General features: G+C 42.4%; 1 protein-coding gene across 3 annotated transcripts in view; it reads left to right on the top strand.

Annotated features, from left to right (window-relative positions):
- The window catches only part of slka (STE20-like kinase a), a 33,287-nt gene extending 12,950 nt beyond the window's left edge, over positions 1–20,337 (top strand). The window contains exons 6-19 of one of the 3 annotated variants that reach the window (XM_055902417.1): positions 1,870–2,064; positions 2,387–2,468; positions 2,694–2,825; positions 2,939–3,997; positions 4,143–4,273; positions 4,697–4,820; positions 5,338–5,517; positions 7,947–8,018; positions 9,545–9,674; positions 11,730–11,854; positions 12,399–12,590; positions 12,667–12,792; positions 16,062–16,175; positions 16,455–20,337. In XM_055902417.1, coding sequence (XP_055758392.1) covers positions 1,870–2,064; positions 2,387–2,468; positions 2,694–2,825; positions 2,939–3,997; positions 4,143–4,273; positions 4,697–4,820; positions 5,338–5,517; positions 7,947–8,018; positions 9,545–9,674; positions 11,730–11,854; positions 12,399–12,590; positions 12,667–12,792; positions 16,062–16,175; positions 16,455–16,601 — 2,809 coding nt within the window. In that variant the 3' untranslated portion in view covers positions 16,602–20,337. Of the gene's footprint in view, positions 1–1,869; positions 2,065–2,386; positions 2,469–2,693; positions 2,826–2,938; positions 3,998–4,142; positions 4,274–4,696; positions 4,821–5,337; positions 5,518–7,179; positions 7,273–7,946; positions 8,019–9,544; positions 9,675–11,729; positions 11,855–12,398; positions 12,591–12,666; positions 12,793–16,061; positions 16,176–16,454 lie in introns of all 3 variants that reach the window. The other 2 variants (XM_055902416.1, XM_055902418.1) reach the window with 2 other exon arrangements.
- Positions 20,338–20,492: the final 155 nt, after the last annotated feature.

Genomic DNA, 20,492 nt, shown 5'->3' with positions numbered 1-20,492 from the left:
GAATCTACACAAAAATGTAATGACAAATCAAAAACTGTTTTTTAAACTTATTTGCTCATTAATATATTATTATTATTATTTTAAAAAAAATGTTTACCTTATTTACATAAGTATTCAGACCCTTTGCTATGAGACTCGAAATTGAGCTCAGGTGCATCCTGTTTCCATTGATCATCCTTGAGATGTTTCTACAACTTGATTGGAGTTCACCTGTGGTAAATTCAATTGATTGGACATGATTTGGAAAGGCACACACCTGTGTGCCACAGTTAAGGTCCCACAGTGCATGTCAGAGCAAAAACCAAGCCATGAAGTCGAAGGAATTGTCCGTTGAGCTCCGAGACAGTATTGTGTAGAGGCACAGATCTGGGGAAGGGTATCAAAACATTTCTGCAGCATTGAAGGTCACTAAGAAGACAGTGGCCTCCATCATTCTTAAATCGAAGAAGTTTGGAATTACCAAGACTCTTTCTAGAGCTGGCCGCCCGGCCAAACTGAGCAATCGGGGGAGAAGGGCCTTGGTCAGGGAGGTGACTAAGAACCCGATGGTCACTCTGACATAGCTCTAGAGTTCCTCTATGCTTCCAGAAGGACAACCATCTCTGCAGACCTCCACCAATCAGGCCTTTATGGTAGAGTGGCCAGATGGAAGCCACTCCTTGGGTAAAAGGCACATGACAGCCCACTTGGAGTTTGCCAAAAGGCACATAAAGGACTCTGACTCTGAGAAACAAATCAAATCAAATTGTATTATTCACATGCACCGAATACAACAGGTGTAGACCTTACAGTGAAATGCTTACTAACGAGCCCCTAACCAGCAATGCAGTTTTAAAAAATACTGGTAAGAATAAGAAATATAAGTAACAAGTAATTAAAATACAGGGCAACAAGATTCTCTGTTCAGGTGATAGATTAACTATTTGGCCTGAATGCCAAGCATCACTTCTGGAGGAAACCTGGGACAATTCCTACGGTGAAGCATAGGGGTGGCAGCATCATGCTGTGGGGATGTTTTTCAGCGCGGCAGGGACTGGGAGACTAGTCAGGATCGAGGCAAAGATGAACAGAGCAAAGTACAGAGAGATCCTTGATGAAAACCTGCTCCAGAGCGCTCATGACCTCTGACTGGGGCAAAGGTTCACCTTCCAACAGGACAGTTACCCTAAGCACACAGCCAAGACAATGCAGAAGTGGCTTCGGAACAAGTCTCTGAATGTCCTTGAGTGGCCCAGCCAGAGCCCGGACTTGAACCCGATCGAACATCTCTGGAGAGACCTGAAAATAGCTGTGCAATGACATTCCCCATCCAACCTGACAGAGCTTGAGAGGATCTGCAGAGAAAATTGGGAGAAACTCCCCAAATACAGGTGTGCCAAGCTTGTAGCGTCATACCCAAGAAGAATCGAGGCAGTAATCGCTGCTAAAGGTGCTTCAACAAAGTACTGAGTAAAGAGTCTGAATAGTTATGTAAATGTGATATTTCCTTCTTTTTTTTTGCAAACATTTCTAAAAATCTGTTTTTCCTTTGTCATTATGGGGTATTTATTGTATGTAGATTGATCAGGGGGGCTTAACAAAATGTGTAAAAAGTTAAGTGGTGTGAATACTTTCCAAAGGTACTGTATTTACATCGACTGGTATTTCCATCAATGAATAGGCTAAAAAAGTATGATTTCGCAACTGGGAATTGGTTTCTTCTTTTCCCGGACAACTGGCCTGAGCCAGTAAGAAGAAAAAAAACTCATCCTCTTTAAAAAAATAAAAAAATAAAAAAAAATGTCCAAAAGCCGCCTATTACCGGCTAACTTAAACCCTGACACACACGTACACATACTAAAACAACCTCTCTTTCCTCTGGTTCTCCAGGATGGCTCCAGAGGTGGTGATGTGTGAGACGTCTAAGGACCGTCCGTACGACTACAAGGCTGACATCTGGTCCCTGGGGGTCACCCTGATTGAGCTGGCACAGATAGAACCTCCTAACCACGAGATGAACCCCATGAGAGTCCTGCTGAGAATAGCCAAGGCCGATCCGCCCACACTCATGCAGCCTTCACGCTGGTGAGAGTGTAGAATAATTTTATAGAGTGGGAGCGGTGATGGAATGAGTCAGGACTAGTGTCGTAAAAACAGACCGTAGACCAGGTGATGAAAGATAGTGAATTGTATGGGGCGGCAGGTAGCCTAGTGGTTAGAGCGTTGGACTAGGAACCGAAAGGTTGCAAGATCGAATCCCCGAGCTGACAAGGTAAAAAAAATCTGTTGTTCTGCCCCTGAACAAGGCTGTTCCTAGGCTGTCATTGAAAATAAGAATTTGTACTTCACTGACTTGCCTAGTTAAATAAAAAGTAGTCTTAAATATGTTTCCCCCTCTGTTTGGCAGGTCACCAGAGTTCAATGACTTTCTGAGGAAGGCACTGGATAAGAATGTGGACCGTAGGTGGTGCACAGCCCAGCTCTTGCAGGTGAACGACTCGGCATGTCCGATAACCTGCATGTGAAAAAAATTGTTTCCAAGCCTTCTTTCCCTCTACATGCGAAGAACAAACATCTGGAATACCCCACCCTAACACCTAATTTAAATTATGTGCTGATGTCACACGTATTGACTACATATTGTGGGATAATTTACTACCTTGTATTGTTTACCTTGTATTGATTGTATAGTTTTTCCCCACCACTCCATACAGCATCCCTTTGTTAGCAGTGTAGTTGACAACAAACCGCTGAGAGAACTGATTGCTGAGGCCAATGCTGATGTCTTAGAGGAGATAGAAGAAGGCAAAGAGGAAGATGAAGAAGAAGAGACGGATGCAACTCTGGTATGTAGTATAGCGCAATGTTTTCATCATCTGTTATGGAATAGTGTCATACAATGTCATAAAAGGTCAAAAAGTCTCACAGCGTTGATTGACCATGTGTTGTTTCTGTGAAGGTGGTGCCCGGACATAAGCGAGCGCCATCAGACACCAGCATGGCCAGCTCTGAGGATGAGAAGCTCTCCGAGACCACCTCTACACTGGACTCAGTCACAGAGAAGACAGAGCCTGAGACTGCAGAGGACAAGGCCAGTGATAAGCTGTCTGACGAGGGCCTTGGGACCAGCGTGGGCGACAGGGCAGAGGGTGAGAAACTGAACGAGGTGTCTGATGCCAGTAATGAGGACTTAGTCAATGGACAGGTGAAGCCCATGGAGCCCAAACCAGAGGAAAGCCCTGCTGGAAAGCCTGAAGACATTCCTGACCGTCAGATCACCATTGTGCCAGAAGCACCATCAGACACGCAGGAGAGTGTGATTGTGAGTGAGGAGACAGGGGAAGAGGAGAAAGTAGAGGATGGACCTCCACAAGTATTCATGAAGGAAAGAGTAGAAGTAGAGGAGGAGGTGGAGAAGGAACCAATCAAAGAGGAGCCAGAGGTGATTCTCCAGCCTCCCACCAAATTCACAGATCCAGGGGACCAGCCTAGGAGTGCTTTAGAGGAGCCTGGCGCCGTATCGACAGAGGTCAATGCTAAACCAGAGGAGACTGAGAAGGAGACGCTCATTGAGGAGATGACAGAGGAGGTTAAACCAGAGGCTGATGGGGTCACAGACATAAACACAGACACCGACTTGAATGAAGACACAGACGCAGACAACACAGAATCGGACATCAACACAGACGCAGAGGTAGACACAGCTGAGGGCTCCACAGAGGTCTCTGCAGACACAGAAGCCCAAAGAGACAATAATGTAATACCGGTGGTGATTCTTGAGGAGGGGACAACAGACGAGAGCGAGGAGAAGCCACCAGCTGAGGAAGCTCCATCCCAGGATGCTGTTTCGGAGTCAAAGACCGACCAGGAAAGCACTCCTGTTAAGTTGAAGCCGGATGTGGAGAAGGATTCTGACTCTGGGAGCAGCTCTGCAGCCGATAGCAACAGCATGGACCTCAACCTGTCCATCTCCAGTTTCCTGTCCAAAAAGGCTGAGGCGGGATCTGTGTCCTTACAGGTAACAAGGCAGAAGGACCAAGGATGACAAATGTGTCCCATATACAGGATGTACACAGTGTCATTCAAGTGAACATCCTATTTAAGGGGCCAACATATGTACTTCAATTCAGACATTACGTAAAACAAACTCCTTTTCTCCACAGGACACGAGACGGCAGAAGAAGACTCTGAAGAAGACCCGTAAGTTCATGGTAGACGGAGTGGAGGTCAGTGTGACCACGTCAAAGATAGTCACCGATAACGACACCAAGAACGAGGAGATGAGATTCCTGAGGTAGGTCTCTCCTCTCTGCCGTGACTAAATATGGCATGTGACCCATTTTGGAGCCCTGCCATAAATAGTTGTCATTCATTGCTCAGTTCCCTGCCTTTTACAACTCCAAGATTGATGAACAATGATGATGGGTAGACTTTTATGGTCTATTTTGGCCTCTGTATGTTTTAAAAAGCAGTGGGAAAAATACTCCATCTCAAATGTCGTCTGTTGTTCCTCTGTTGGTGTCTTGAGTTGAGAGCTGGGTTCATTCCATTTTGACTCCATTTCGAGTCAAATCAGGAAATTAATCGGTCACCTTACTCACCTATTGACAGATTCCGTGCCCCTCCCGGGAGTGAAATATAATACGTTATTATTCATTTGTTGAAGGTGGAAATCTGTTGAGTCCAAATGTGAAGTGTTGTTGTTGTGTGCTGTCAGGCGCCAGGAGCTGAGAGAGCTGCGTCTGCTGCAGAAGGAGGAGCATAGAGCCCAGCAGGCGCTCAGCGACAAGCTGCAGCAGCAGAGAGAACAGATGTACCGCCGCTTTGAGCAGGAGATGACTGTAAGTCACCCATTCTGGTGCATCTATCTGTGTATGCCGTTGTTGTTGTCTAAGGATGTCCCCTTGGAAACCAGATGATTCAAATCAAATGTATTTATATAGCCCTTCTTACATCAGCTGATATCTCAAAGTGCTGTACAGAAATCTATTTGGTTTTTGTCCTGCCCACATATATAGATAGAAATTAATAACAGAATGAGTAACTGTTATTCCTTTGGGACATGTCCGAATACTTTAATAATATACATCCCTTCGAGTCCTTTCACTGATGTGAAAAGGTTTTTCTGGTAAAAGCAATACAATAAGAAAACTTGCATCTCGGAATCTGTTGTGAATGTATTGTAATGTTTTAACAATTGTATAAGTGCCTTCATTTTGCTGGACCCCAGGAAGAGTAGCTGCTGCCTTATGGGATCCATAATAAGTATAATCAAAAGAAGCATTTGCCATTCCACTAAGGATAGGCATTTGTCTTTGTGAAGGCCTGATCTTACTAATCCCATGTGTGTTCATTCAGGGTAAGAAGCGTCAGTACGACCAGGATATGGAGAATCTGGAGAAGAAACAGAAGCAGACCATCGAGCGGCTGGAGCAGGACCATACCAACCGGCTGAGGGACGAGGCAAAACGCATCAAGGCCGAGCAGGACAAGGAGCTCTCCAAGTTCCAGAACATGCTCAAGAACCGCAAGAAGGAGGTAAGGGGCCGTGGGTCTGCGCATGTGCAATGCATCAAACTCTTGTCATGAATGGAAAGTGCATGAGACTGTTGGGGACTGGGGCTTACTTACCAGAGCTGGTGTGCTGATATCTAAATAAACTCCCATTTGCTTTGCTGTTGATACCTTCCTTACATTTGGGTATAATTTATAAAGGGTTTATAAGTGGTTTATAAACTGTTTATTATAGTCTATAGCCGTAATAAGCCCGTATCATGCCTTTTTCATGATTTTTGGGGATGCAACAGGGTGATTCTCTGCTCAACAACTTTGGCATGCAACGCTCTATCCAAAAGGACAGTGGTGTTACCTTATTTCTTGGTACTAGTCATGCATACAATGTGCTTTTTAAAATTTCATGCCATAGATCTGAAAATGATGTGGCTTCTTTTTCCAAGTTCTATAAATGATGCATTCTTTGTTCTGTCTAGAGTACAGGCAATGTAGCTTAGCTTTACTGTGTCTCTAATTTATGCTGCTCTTATAGCTCCATTAGCTATCTGGGAACCTTTAAGTATTCTGCCATGTTGGTGAAGTGTTCTCAGGCAACTCTTATAGCCAAGCCTGTCTAACTCTGTGATGTTGGTTATTTCATACATGCATGGCAATCCTACACACCTGATTAGACTGACCGTTCTCGCTGCTCAACTGAACATAGCAACTACTTTGAACCTATACAGGATCTGCACTGGCTCCTGGAATGAAACTTTAGAATCCATATTTCTTTCTGGCATAGTTGTTTTATATATTGTTAAATTTCATATGTATTATACGGCTATTTATATTGTATTATAAGTTATATTAGTCCATAAATGTATTTTAGTGTACTGTATTTATGTGTAAGTAACCATGTCGCTTGTGTGAGTGTGTGTGAGTGATGGGATTGGTGATGGGATTGCAGATTTTGGGGAACTAATTTTGTTCAAGGCTCATAGGATTACATCTTTGATGAAACACTTCAATGGCCTTGTGAAGTATTGTAGCAGTTTAGGCCTTTTCCTATTGGGGGTTTTCTTTACTGACCAGTGATCCCAAGATTGATGCACATTCAAATACCAAGCTGTCCCAAGAGAATGTCTTGACAAAAAAATAACTGTGGTCAGGAGAAACCTCTGGAAATTATTTCGGTGCCATGTCTCAACAAAACTGCCTTCACTGTCTGTGGTCAAAACTAAAAATATATTACAGACTGGATTAGTAGTGTGCACCTTCTTTTGAGATCACTGTGGAAGCATTCTGTACTTAAGATTCAATCTCTCTAAAGGACTTGCATGGTGGGAAGGTAACACTAGGGAATTATTCCAGACAAGCTCTATTTAACACTGCAAGCTGATTTAATCATACAGGTATCAAGTCAAATCTGTCAACAGAAACTAATCAACTCTAATCACTCAAACACTGGAAACATGTCTTTGCGCTAAAGGTTTTGGATACTCTACTAATCAAACAAAGCAAAACATTTCCTCATTAAATCGAACAATGACCCCTTGGAGATCTAGCATGGAGACACTATCAATCAAACCAGGGTTTGTGGATATCTAAAGTAATTCATCAGGTCCTTGCATGACTTTTCCCAAGTTATTATGGCTGCCGTACATAGCTGTCCAGGAAACTACAACTCCCAGTTTTCCCACGCTATAGGTGAAACAGGAAGTTGAACAGTCACCCAAATTCATGAGGAGAGAGCTCATGAAACTCTTAAAGGAAGATCTATCTCTCATTCAGACTGCAAAGGTAAATGTTCACAAACACACTTTCTCAAATCTTGCCCCACAAACACACCCCTCTTCAAATGTCTCTGAGCGTTGTTCAGGACAAGATCTCATCCCCCTTGTTCTTCTTTTTCCCTCTATTTTTAAAATGATTGTTTTCAGGAGTTGGTTAGTTCAGTTCTTTACCTGACCATCAAAGGAGCCAATCAGAAAGGTAGCATGGGAGTTGAACACAGTGTTGTATTGATCGCTGGAATAGAAGTGTGACTGAGTTGCTTATGCAGTAGGAACTACTAATCTGACCACGCATGAATAGGACAACAACGACACTAACCCATCCTGTATTCTTTATGCATATGAATAACCCAAATTGAACTACCTTCGTCCTCCTACTGTGCCATGCGCCTCACTCCTGCTTTAGTCTACCCCTAAAACAGAAAAAGGTTTAGAAACTCCGGGAGAGTGTGTCTGGTGTGTGCGTTTGGTTGTTCCTGTGACTTTGTGTGTTGGCTGGATTGTCTTTGTGTTTCTCAGCCTGTGTCGAGGCAAGTGTCTGTCTTTGTGTGCGGGCGTGTTTCTCAGCCTGTGTCTGTCGGTCTTTGTGTGTCTTTGTGTGTGTGTTTTCCTCAGCCTGCTGTGTTGTGCGTATGCTCTCTCCCTGATCTGGATGAGTGCGCTGTGTGCTCTCCTCCACAGGGTGTGGCCCAGATTATGATACAGTCTTTTCAGTTGTCCTCATGTGCTCTCTTCAACGCTCAGATGCAGGATGTAAGTTGTCACCCCCTCTCCGTCTCTACCGGCCTCCTGCTCACATGTGTATGTCTTCGTCAAAGTGTAAACCTGATTGAGATTGAGACTGCACATGCGAGCATTGTGGTGTCGATGTATTGCAGTGTTGTCACTGTGTTGCTACACTGGTACTTCTCCTTCTGTTTGATATCTCTTCTGCCACGCACTGTTACTCTCGATGTGTCCTGTATGTTACGCCCCCACCTGTGACATCACACTCTGTTTGGGAGACTGCAACAGAGCTGAACCTTTTTTTGTGTTGTGATCCAATGGAGAGTATTGTATGGTAACTCTAGGTTATGCTAACGCTCTTGGATTAAAATCTAATAAATTAATATGTATAATATTGTAAATGTTATAGTAGTGTAGCCTGATGAGAAATATCAGAGAATTAATAATTGGTAAATCGGCAGTATGTAACTCTGGGCGACCCGACCAAATTCACATGGAAATGTCACTTACAGATCTGTCATTCTCATTAAAAGCTTGTCTAAGAAGCGGTAGATCGGTTCTATGTGCGTTATTTCTGTGCTTCCGGTTCTTAAGTTGAGTTTTTGCGTCTTACTTTCGGTTTTGTACACCAGCTTCAAACAGCTCAAAATCCAATATTTTTGGTTATGGAAAATATACTTCACTGCGGTTTAGATGGTACAATGATTCTCTACACTATACTTGCTTGTTTTGTCACAAACTGAAATGAGATATTACTATTATATCCAGTGAATCTTTGAACTTCATTTTCTACTGGAAAGCTTTTCCTCTGATGGCTTCAGACAATGACCAGGACAGTAACTTTGGTTTCATGTTTAATAATCATGTAAACATACCCCTTAGCAACAATAACCAGATATATTATTTTACCATAATAATGTTATGTATAATTTACTCTTTCTGTGAATGTCAATTTGGATGTCGTCATACATGGAAACTGTGGATCTCGACTGGGTTGTTAAATGTTTTTCTCTCTTTCATCCATCCATTCCTCAAATGTTGGATCATTCCCATGACTTCTGACTGTCTCCTTGCCCCACTGACTGCAGTCAATGATGTGCTTCTTCTTTGGAGTGTAGTACTGTACTGTGTTGATCTCTAGTAGTGGTTGGCATGGTATTTATGAAAGTTCCTTCATGTAGTCTGCATTGTCCTGGCTGTCCCTGGTGTGTGATGCACAATAAACAAAATCACTCATGTTTGCCTCTTTCCTTCTCTCTCCCCTCTCTGTCGTCAACTCTTAACCCCCTGTCCTTTCTAAATGTTCCATCCCCATCCCAAATTTCTATACCTCACTCCCACCATTTGTCTGTTTTTACCCCACCATCTCCTGCATCCCTCCTCCCCATGCCCATGTCTCATCCCTCCATCTTCTGTCAATGAACCACCATATACCCACGTATTGTCCTCTTATCACCTTCTGATACCTTTATCTTGCCCCACTTACTCCCCTTATCCCTGCTCACTCCCTTTCTGTCCCCCATACCCTCTCTATCCCTTCTCTCCATCCTCAGGAGCAGGAGTTTCTGCAGAAGCAGCAGCAGGAGTTGGATGGAGCCCTGAAGAAGATCATCCAACAGCACAAACATGAGATTGCCACCATCGAGAGAGACTGCCTCAACCACAAACAACAGCTTATGAGAGGTGAGAGAGAGATTTACAGTACCATAGAGAGCTATAATACAGCAAACTTAACCACATACAACAGCTTGTGAGAGAGAGATTTACAGTACCATAGAGAGCTATAATACAGTGCATTCGGAAAGTATTCAGACTTCTTTCATTTTTCCACATCCACATGTTACGTAACAGCCTTATTTTAAAATTGATTAAATTGTTTTTTTCCTCATCAATCTACACACTATCCCATAATGACAAAGCAAAAACAGAATTTTCGAAATTTTTGCAAAACAAAAAAACTTGCATATACAGAAGGATTCAGACTCTTTACTCAGTACTTTTCTCGAAGCACCTTTGGCAGAAATTACAACCTCAAGTCTTTTTTGGTATGACGCTACAAGCTTGGCACACCTGTATTTGGGGAGTTTCTCCCATTGTTCTCTGCAGATCCTCTCAAGCTCTGTCAGGTTGGATGGGGAACGTCGCTACCCAGCTATTTTCAGGTCTCTCAAGAGGTTTTCGATCGGGTTCAAGCCCGGGCTCTGGCTAGGCCACTCAAGGACATTCAGAGACTTGTCCCCGAAGCCACTTCTACGTTGTCTTGGCTGTGTGCTTAGGGTCGTTGTCCTGTTGGAAGGTGAACCTTTGCCCCAGTCTGAGATCCTGAGCGCTCTGGAGCAGGTTTTCATTAAGGATCTCTCTAATTTGCTCTGTTCATCTTTCTCTCGAACCTGACAGTCCCTGCTGCCGAAAAACATCCCCACAGCATGATGCTTCATCGTAGGGATGGTGCCAGGTATCCTCCAGACATGACACTTGGCATTCAGGTCAAAGAGCTCAATCTTGGTTTCATCTGACCAGAGAATCTTGTCTCTCATGGTCTTGAGAGTCCTTTAGGTGCCTTTTGGCAAACTCCAAGCGGTCTGTCGTGTGCTTTTTACTAAGGAGTGTCTTTCATCTGGCCAGTCTACCATAAAGGCCTGATTTGGTGGAGTGTTGCAGAGATGGTTGTCCTTCTGGACAAGGTTCTCCCATCACCACAGAGGAACTCTGGAGCTCTGTCAGAGTGACCATCGGGTTCTTGGTCACCTCCCTGACCAAGGTCCTTCTCACCCAATTGCTCAGTTTGGCCGGGTGGCCAGCTCTAGGAAGAGCCTTGGTGGTTCCAAACTTCTTCCATTTAAGAATGATGGAGGCCACTGTGTTCTTGGGTCTTTCAATGCTGCAGAAATGTTTTGGTACCCTTCCCCAGATCTGTGCCTCAACACTATCCTGTCTCGGAGCTCTACGGACAATTCCTTCGACCTCATGGCTTGGTTTTTGCTCTGACACTGTTAATTGTGGGACCTTATATAGACAGGTGTGTGCCTTTCCAAATCATGTCCAATCAATTGAATTTACCACAGGTGGACTCCAATCATCCCAAGGATGATCAATGAAAACAGGATACACCTTAGCTCAGTTTCGAGTCTTATAGCAAACGGTCTGAATAGTTATGTAAAGGGATTTCTGTTTTTTCTTTTTTTAAATTAGCAAAAATTTCTAAACCCAGTTTTCACGTTGTCGTTATGGTAGATTTATTTTTATTATTATTATTATTTTATCCGAAATGTAAAAGGGAATGGGGAATGAATACTTTCTGAATGCGCTTTTCAAACTTAACCAGATACAACAGCTCATGAGAGGTGAGGGAGAGATTTACAGTACCACAGAGTCTTATGAACACAGCAAACTTAGCCACATACAACACCTTTGTGAAAAAAGACATATACTTACCATAGACTACCGTAAAGAGACTGCCTAAGAGAGAGAGCTCAATCATTTAACATGTCTTCACCTTGGCTACCTCAATGGGTGAAGGCCTTCTGTTATATGAAGGATTTGATAGTGAAATAATACTATTGTAAATGGTGAAGTTCTCAGTGGAGTGTTAAAACTTCCCACCACAGTGATGCAATTTCCTGAATGACTTATTTGTGACCAGCCTGTCTTGCCAGATGGTGCTCTTTACCGGAAATGCTGCTTGTGTGTGTGTTGCGTTACCATCCCGCCTGACGTGTCTCTGGTCTCCTCCCTCAGCTCGAGAGGCAGCCATGTGGGAGCTGGAAGAGCGCCACCTGCAGGAGAAGCACCAGCTGCTCAAGCAGCAGCTCAAAGACCAGTACTTCATGCAGAGACACCAGCTGCTCAAGAGACACGAGAAGGTAAGGGCTCTGGGACCTACTGAACAGCTCTGGTGAAGTATAATCCAGTATTGGTATTATCTACATCAGGTAATCTGGACTGAGGGTAGACTGTGAGGTGCATTACATTTGGACATTATTTGGTGATTTGAAAGTGTGCTCAAAGGTTAGCGCTCTCATTTTAATGCATTTTATTGTGGATCCAGATAAAGTATTGAATGGACACTCTTACTGACATGTGTGGCTGCTTTGCGTGATGTATTGTTGTCTCTCTTGCTGTTGTCTGTGCCCAATAATGTTTGTACCATGTTTTGTGCTGCTACCATGTTATGCTGCTGCCATGTTGTCATGTGGTGTTGCTGCCATGCTGTGGTGTTGTCTTAGGTCTCTCTTTATGTAGTGTTGTGGTGTCTCTTGTCGTGATGTGTATTTTGTCCAATTGATTTATTTTTTATCCTCGCAGGAGGCTTTTTGCCTTTTGGTAGGCCGCCATTGCATATAAGAATTGGTTCTTAACTGACTTCCCTAGTTAAATAAAGGTTAATAATTGAAATGTGTCGTGTAGGAAATGGAGCAGATGCAGCGCTACAACCAGCGTCTGATTGAGGAGATGAAGAACAGACAGGCCCAGGAGAGAGGTCGTCTGCCGAAGATCCAGCGGGGTGATGCCAAGACACGCATGGCCATGTTCAAGAAGAGCCTCCGCATCACCTCTGCACCTGGCACCCCAGAGCAGGAAAGGGAGAAGATCAAACAGGTATTTTATAGTGTGTACACACACAGTTATGATTTTTTTTCAACAGAATAATTTGAGGTGTGTGTTTTTGTTCCAGTTTGCAGCCCAGGAGGAGAAGAGGCAGAAGAACGAGAGACTCCATCAACATCAGAAACATGAGAACCAGATGAGAGACCTGCAGCTGCAGTGTGACTCCAACATCAGAGAGCTGCAGCAGCTTCAGGTACACACACACACTTACCCCTAGCCCAGAATGTTCTTTGCATTATTACATACAGTGAAACGGAAACTCAACAGAATTTCGACCAGGTATCGCGACTTTCCTGAATTGGATCCTTTGTTCATACCTTCCAAGGCGATTGAACTTATCCCAGAGGCTAATCCAAGATGCCGCCGGCGAAGAGGTATTCGGTGGGGACTTTTAATCCAACTCAGGAGGCGTACACACCTTCCACCGCTTCCGAGTATATTACTCGCTAATGTTCTATCCCTGGACAATAAAGTTGACGAGCTCAGGACGAGGGTCTCCTTCCAGAGAGACATACTCTGTTTCATGGAATCATGGCTCTCTCCGGATGTACTGTCCCCATCCATACAGCCAGCTGGGTTTTCAATACATTTTGCGGATAGGAATAAAGAACTCTCCGGGAAGAAGAAAGGCGGAGGTGTATGTTTCATGATTAACTACTCATGGTGTGATTGTGGTAACGTGCAGGAACTCAAGTCCATTTGTTCACTCGACCTAGAATATCTCACAAGACTGATGTGGGGTACTCCTCAATGCCATCGGAAGAATCCCAGAACATATTCCAGTCTGTGCTAGCAGAACAGTCCTGTAGCTTAGCATCTGCTTCATCTGACTATATATTTTTTTATTGACTGAGTCACTGGTGCTTCATGCTTTAATTTTTGCTTGTAAGCAGGAATCAGGAGGATAGAATTATGGTCAGATTTGCCAAATGGAGGGCGATGGAGAGCTTTGTATGCGTCTCTGTGTGTGGAGTAAAGGTGGTCGAGAGTTTTTTTCCCTCTGGTTGCACATTTAACATGCTGGTGGAAATTTGGTAAAATGGATTTAAGTTTCCCTGCATTAAAATCTCCAGCCACTAGGACCGGTACAAATCCCCTAAGTTCTAGAACTCAACTGAATCTGGTAATGAATGGTGTGGCTGTTGAACAAGTTGAGGAGACTAAATTACTTGGTGTTCCTTTAGATTGTAAACTGTCATGGTCAACATATAGATTCAATGGTTGTAAAGATGGGGAGAGTTCTGTCCGTAATAAAGAGATGTTCTGCCTTTTTGACACCACACTCCACAAAGCAAGTCCTGCAGGCTCTAGTTTTATCTTATCTTGATTATTGTCCAGTCATATGGTCAAGGCATGCAACGAAAGACCTAGTTAAGCTGCAGCTGGCCCAGAACAGAGCAGTACGTCTTGCTCTTCATTGTAATCAGAGGGCTGATATTAATACCATTCATGCCAGTCTCTCTTGGCTGATTTGAGGAAAGACTGACTGCTTCACTTCTTGTTTTTATAAGAAATGTGTGTGCTTCCTCTGGGCTTCCTCTGACACCGCCTGATATAGAGGTCCTGGATGGCAGGAAGCTTGGCCCCAGTGATGTACTGGGCCATTCACACTACCCTCTGTAGTGCCTTATGGTCGGAGGCCGAGCAATTGCCGTACCAGGCAGTGATGCAAGCAGCCAGAATGCTCTCGATGGTGCAGCTGTAGAACCTTTTGAGGATCTGAGTACCCATGCCAAATCTTTTCAGTCTCCTGAGGGGGAATAGGTTTTGCCGTGCCCTCTTTACGACTGTCTTGGTGTGCTTGGACCATGTTAGTTTGTTGGTGATGTGGACACGAAGGAACTTGAAGCTCTCAACCTGCTCCACTGCATCCCCGTCAATGAGAAAGGGGGCGTGCTCGGTCCTCTTTTTAATGTAGTCCACAATCATCTCCTTTGTCTTGATCACGTTGAGGGAGAGGTTGTCATCATGAGCATACATCAAATGGCTACATCAAACCAACCTTCGCCTATCCACTCTGTTGCCTCAGCTCTTGTATCATGGACAATTCAGTCAGAAGAGAAATTGGTGAAAATATATATCATGACACTAACACAGCTCACAGCATTAGTACGAATTTCCATTCCCATCTAATCTGTTTTTTTGGTGATGTGTTGTAACTGTATGGGAAATGACCAGGGTATGGGGCTTTCGGAAAGTTTTCAGACCCCTTGACCTGTCCCCCAAAAAATACGATACAGCCTTGTACTAAAATGTATTAAATAAAACATTTTCCTCATCAATCTACACACAATACCCCATCATGACAAAGTGAAAATATGTTTTATAAATCTTTGCAAATTTATTACAAATAAAAAAACGGATACCTTATTTACATAGGTATTCAGACCCTTTGCAATGAGACTCAAAATTGAGCTCTGGTGCATCTTGTTTCCATTGATGATCCTCCCGACCAAACTGAGAGAAATCGGGGGAGAAGGGCTTTGGTCAAGGTTCCTCTGTGGTGATGGGAGAACCTTCCAGAAGGATAACCATCTCTGTAGCACTCCTCCAATCAGGCCTTTATGGTGGAGTGGCCAGACGGAAGCCACTCCTCAGTAAAAGGCACATGACATTCCGCTTGAAGTTTGCCAAAATGCACCTAAAGGACTCTGGTCTGGTGAAACCAAGATTGAACTCTTTGGCCTGAATGCCAAGCGCCACATCTAGAGGAAACCTGGCACCATCCCTACGGTGAAGAACGGTGGCGGCGGCATCAAAAGACGCTTTAATCAGTTTTAGAATAAAGCTGTAAGGTAACAAAATGTAGAAAAAGTCAAGGGGTCTCAATACTTTCTGAATGCACTGTAAAATAAAGGAGCTTGTGGTAACTCCAAAGTGTCATGCACTGGCGCACACACAAACAATGTTTTAGCACCATGGACACCTACCACGGTCAAACCCATGGGTCAAACGCTAGGTAAAACGGATAGCTGATCGCCGGTTTCAGCACCATGGCTGCTGAACAGCACAGCTCAGAATGGGGCAAATCCTAAATTCCACCAATGATGAAGGCCTGCTGATAGACATTCTGGCATGTTTTGCTATTGTCCTTTCCTTAAAACACGAATTGTGATATAATAGGTCAATTCCTTTTAAGGTAGCCTAGCGGTTAAGAGCGTTGGGTCTGTAACTGAAAGGTCGCTGGTTCGAATCCATGAGCTAGCAAGGTGGAAAAATGTGCTGTTCTGCCTTTAAGCAGGGCAGGTAACCCCCAACAACTACTACTCCCCGGGCGCCGATGACGTGGACGTTGATTAAGGCAGCTCCCCGCACTTCTCTGATTCAGAAGGGTTGGGTTAAATGCGGAAGAGCCATTTCGGTTGAATGCATTGTTTTTTAACTGACTAGGCATCCCAATTCCCCATCATGTATGTAGGTAGCTCCAGTAGGTCACCCTGTTCCTGCTGTTGTGTGTTTCAGAATGAGAAGTGCCATCTCCTGATTGAACACGAGACTCAGAAGCTGAAGGAGCTCGATGAAGAGCACAGCCAGGAGCTGCAGGAGTGGAGGGAGAAACTACGGCCCAGGAAGAAGGTGAAACAGAAAGCCCTATCCATGTTTACAACCCTCTTATGTTATCATCCTTTAAAGTTTCATGCTGTGTTGAGATTCTCCCAAAATGCACTTGCATGGATGTAACACTGGTGGAAACTTCCTCTAGCCATTGATTACACCAATCCATTGCTTTTGACTCCATGACTGGGAGTTTGTAAGTGCACAGTGTGGAGAATCAGGACATAGCCGGTCAGCCTCAGTGTAAGCTGTTGTTTTGGATGTTTGAGTCTGTTGTCTTTCCTCTTCTGGCACATGTAGGCCTTGGAGGAGGAATTCACACGCAAGCTCCAGGAGCAGGAGGTCTTTTTCAAGATGAGCGGGGAGTCGGAATGCCTTAACCCCACAACCCAGAGCCGAGTGTCCAAGTTCTACCCCATCCCTAGTGTGCACAACTCTGGTTTATAGCCCTCCTCAGCACAGGAACATACTGGCTGGGCTCATAGACTCTGTCCCCATGGTGGTGGGGAGGACCTCAGCCCTGTTGTTATCTGGAAACTAGCGTTGATCTATTGTGGATCTTAAGCTAGTGTGATGTCTTCACACAAGCATGCACATATACTAATGTTCAAAAGTTTGGGGTCATTTAGAAATGTCCTTGTTTTGTAAAGAAAAGCAACAAAAAAAATCCATTAAAATAACATCAAATTGATCAGAAATACAGTGTAGACATGAATGTTGTAAATTACTTTTGTAGCTGGAAACGGCAGATTTGTTTTGTAATGGAATATCTACATAGTCATACAGAGGCCAATTATCAGCAACCATCACTCCTGTGTTCCAATGGCACATTGTGTTAGCTAATCCAAGTTTATCATTTTAAAAGAGTAATTGATAATAATGTTAGCACAGCTTAAAACTGTTGTACTGATTAAAGAAGAAATAAAGCTGGCCTTCTTTAGACTAGTTGAGTATCTTCAGCATCAGCATTTGTGGGTTCGATTACATGTTCAAAATGGTCAACTAGTCTAAAGAAGGCCAGTTTTATTGCTTCTTTAATCAGTACAACAGTTTTCAGCTGTGCTAACATAATTGCAAAAGGGTTTTCTAATAATCAATTAGCCTTTAAAAATGATAAACTTGGATTAGCTAACACAACCTGCCATTGGAACACAGGAGTGATGGTTGCTGATAATGGGCCTCTGTACGCCTATGTAGATATTACATAAAGAACCTGCCGTTTCCAGCTATAATAGTCATTTACAACATTAACAATGTCTACACTGTATTTCTGATCAATTTGATGTTATTTTATAGGACAGAAAATGTGCTTTTCTTTCGAAATCATGGACATTTCTAAGTGACCACAAACTTTTGAACAGTAGTGTACATATGCAAGAGCACACACTTATGTCTACACACACACACACACACACACACACACACACACACACACACACAGCAGTGTCAGCTGTCATATGGAGGGATGCAATCGCAACACTTTCCTTTTCAAGCCTTTATTTTCCCTTCTTCCCCCTTACGATTTCACCCTTCTCAGCTCCAAGGAAAATGTTGTCAAAAGTGACATTTTCACTTTTCTGAGCATGGTTATGTTTTACCACTTTTAAAATAGCTCAGGCAAATTTCAAACCAATTGCAAGTACCAGGTTTATAAAGAACCCAGTGCCTAAATGAATTGACATAGTGATCCTGCTTTTCTCCAGACTTGCTCTCTTACCTGCTGCCCAAGTGCTCCCCTGAGGCCTTTTGCACTAAAATGGCTGGAAATTTGTACAAACCACGAAATATCATCAAACCTTTATTTTTTAGTGATCCATATAAGCTGGTGCTTGAGTTAATTCTAAGGTCATTGATATCTGTTAACAAATACATGTAATTTTTTGGTAAATCGTGAAGTGCTCATTCACGTGATGTACTATGTATGGAGTTGTGATTTATTTTAGATACTGTGCTGTTGAATCAATCAAATCAAACTGTCCTGTATATTAGAACAAATGTTCCCACTTTCTCCATATTGTAATCACTAGATAGTTTTTGTTAGACTTCTGGGTTGTCGTCATGTCAGTCACCTTTCCTGTTAAAAATCGACACAGCTTATTGTCTTTTGGGTATACTTTGAACACATTATTTTGGATGTGGCAGACATACATATTATTACGCTGAAAGGAATGTAAGCCGCTGATCATAATTTTGCACTGTTTTATGTGAACTGAGAATATGCAGTAATGGACTGTTATGTATGTACAATGAGCTCCAAAAGTATTGGGACAGTGACCCCAAAACATTTTGGGCTCTGTACTCCAGCACATTTTAAATGATACTTTAACCTCATAGTGGTTGTATCGTTTCAAATACAGAGTACAGAGCCTAAACAACAAAAAATGTGTCGCTGTCCCAATACTTTTGGAGCTCACTGTGTCTTACAGTCAGTAAAAAAATTAGGGTCTACTTGGACTAGTTCTATTTTCAAATGACTTTTTGCCGCCTCTACCCAAATCTATTTTATTTTTAAATGAACTGAATCATTCAAAGCAGTGGCGCCTTGCATTTTGTTCTGTATTTATACTTTTATTTTCAATTTGAAATATGTCCTTACTATTTTACTGGGTTGGGGTCAATTCTAATTTAATTTGAAATTCCAATAAATTGTTTGAATTCACTCATGAAGTGGAGAATTTAATTAAATTCTAATATTTTTAAAGTCTTCAAGCTATGGAATTAGACTGTTTGGACTTTTTGAATTGGAATTGTAAAAACATGTAATCTTTGGAATTAAATGTGTACATTTCCCAGTTAATAAAATTAATGCACATAGTATCAAACATTGACTGTATGATTTGTTTTTAATCATTTCAACGTGTATTTCTATATTTCCAGCATAGCTAGGCTGTCTGAACAGTGATATGGTAAGCCTGAGGGAACTGAATTAGAATTGGAATTTGTTGAATTGTCGCGATAATATTGAGTTGAATGGATTTATCTCTGAAATTAAAGATTGATCTGGAACTTGAATTTAATTAAATGGATTTTACAGGGAGAGAGATTTGAATTGAAATCCTGGAATTGACCTCAACCCTGCTATTTTATGATTACCAGTTTTCTAAATATGTATACATGTTGTATCAATGTACATCTCAATATAGTCTTTGGACATCGTTTTTGGATGGACAATATGATATCTGTAAATGGAAGTCATTATACTGTCCTAATTAGTTGATTCAAATAAGAATGTATGTACTGTATGTATTTATAATATGGACAAAGTACTGCTGACCCCTTCAAGTGTTAAGTCCCCTTGACATGATGGCAAGTGCTCTATAACAAACATATTCTTATAGCATGTCATGGTTTGTGTATGACATCATAATAAAACATAGATGGCATGCAAAGGGTGAATGCTGTTATTTTATCACAATGACATCACGTCTTGAATTCTGGATTTGTATTGGGATTGTGGGTAATATTACCCATAATGCACATTAGGTTCAGGCCATAGAGCTAGATGGGGGTTTCATCTTTGTATCTGGACCATTATAGCATCTGTGACAGCATGGGCAGCGCCATTGAGGCAATCTCCATTTTGAAGTAGTCAATTTTCTTCTTCACGATTGGCTGATCCCTCCTGATGACCCGGGTTAGACATGACTCGAACAAGGTCACCAGGAGGGTTCAGCCACCCAGTTGACTACATTAAAATGGTGGAAGCCCTCAATGGCGCTGCACATAATAGAGCATTTTGACCACTAGAGGCCTCTGTAATTCTCTCTCTCTCTCTCTCTCTCTCTCTCTCTATATATATATATATATATATTATTTTTTCACCTTTATTTAACCAAGTAGGCAAGTTGAGAACAAGTTCTCATTTACAATTGCGACCTGGCCAAGATAAATCAAAGCAGTATGGTTCAGGCATTATCATATTTCTATTTTCTTTGTTTTACAAGCAGTTACTTTTTCAAATACCTACAGGCACAAAAGTATTGCAAGTAATTGGATATTGAAAATCAACAGGGGTTGATTTAATATATAGCCCGTCATGAGCCTATTGTTGTTGCATTTAGATATAATGTGGGACATCTTATCATCCTGAATAAACATATGCATTTTTGAGGTCAGGTAAACTGTATTTAAGATGTTTGTTAATGGACATTTGTGCTGTAAATAAAACAATAATTATGTTAAACTGTGTTTTTGTTTGTTCTTACTAATAGTATTTATTGTTATTTGTAGAATTTACTTCAAGGTACAAAAAGCTGGTCAACATCAACATGACAAGAGTCCATTTCAGTGCAGTTTTCTTTTCTCCACACAAAATACATTCCAATAATTTTCAATACA

Source organism: Salvelinus fontinalis, chromosome 37 (genome assembly GCF_029448725.1).
Source record: "Salvelinus fontinalis isolate EN_2023a chromosome 37, ASM2944872v1, whole genome shotgun sequence".
NCBI lineage: Eukaryota > Metazoa > Chordata > Actinopteri > Salmoniformes > Salmonidae > Salvelinus > Salvelinus fontinalis.
Note: the sequence above shows the minus strand (reverse complement) of the source record. Positions and strands in the feature narration are given on the sequence as shown.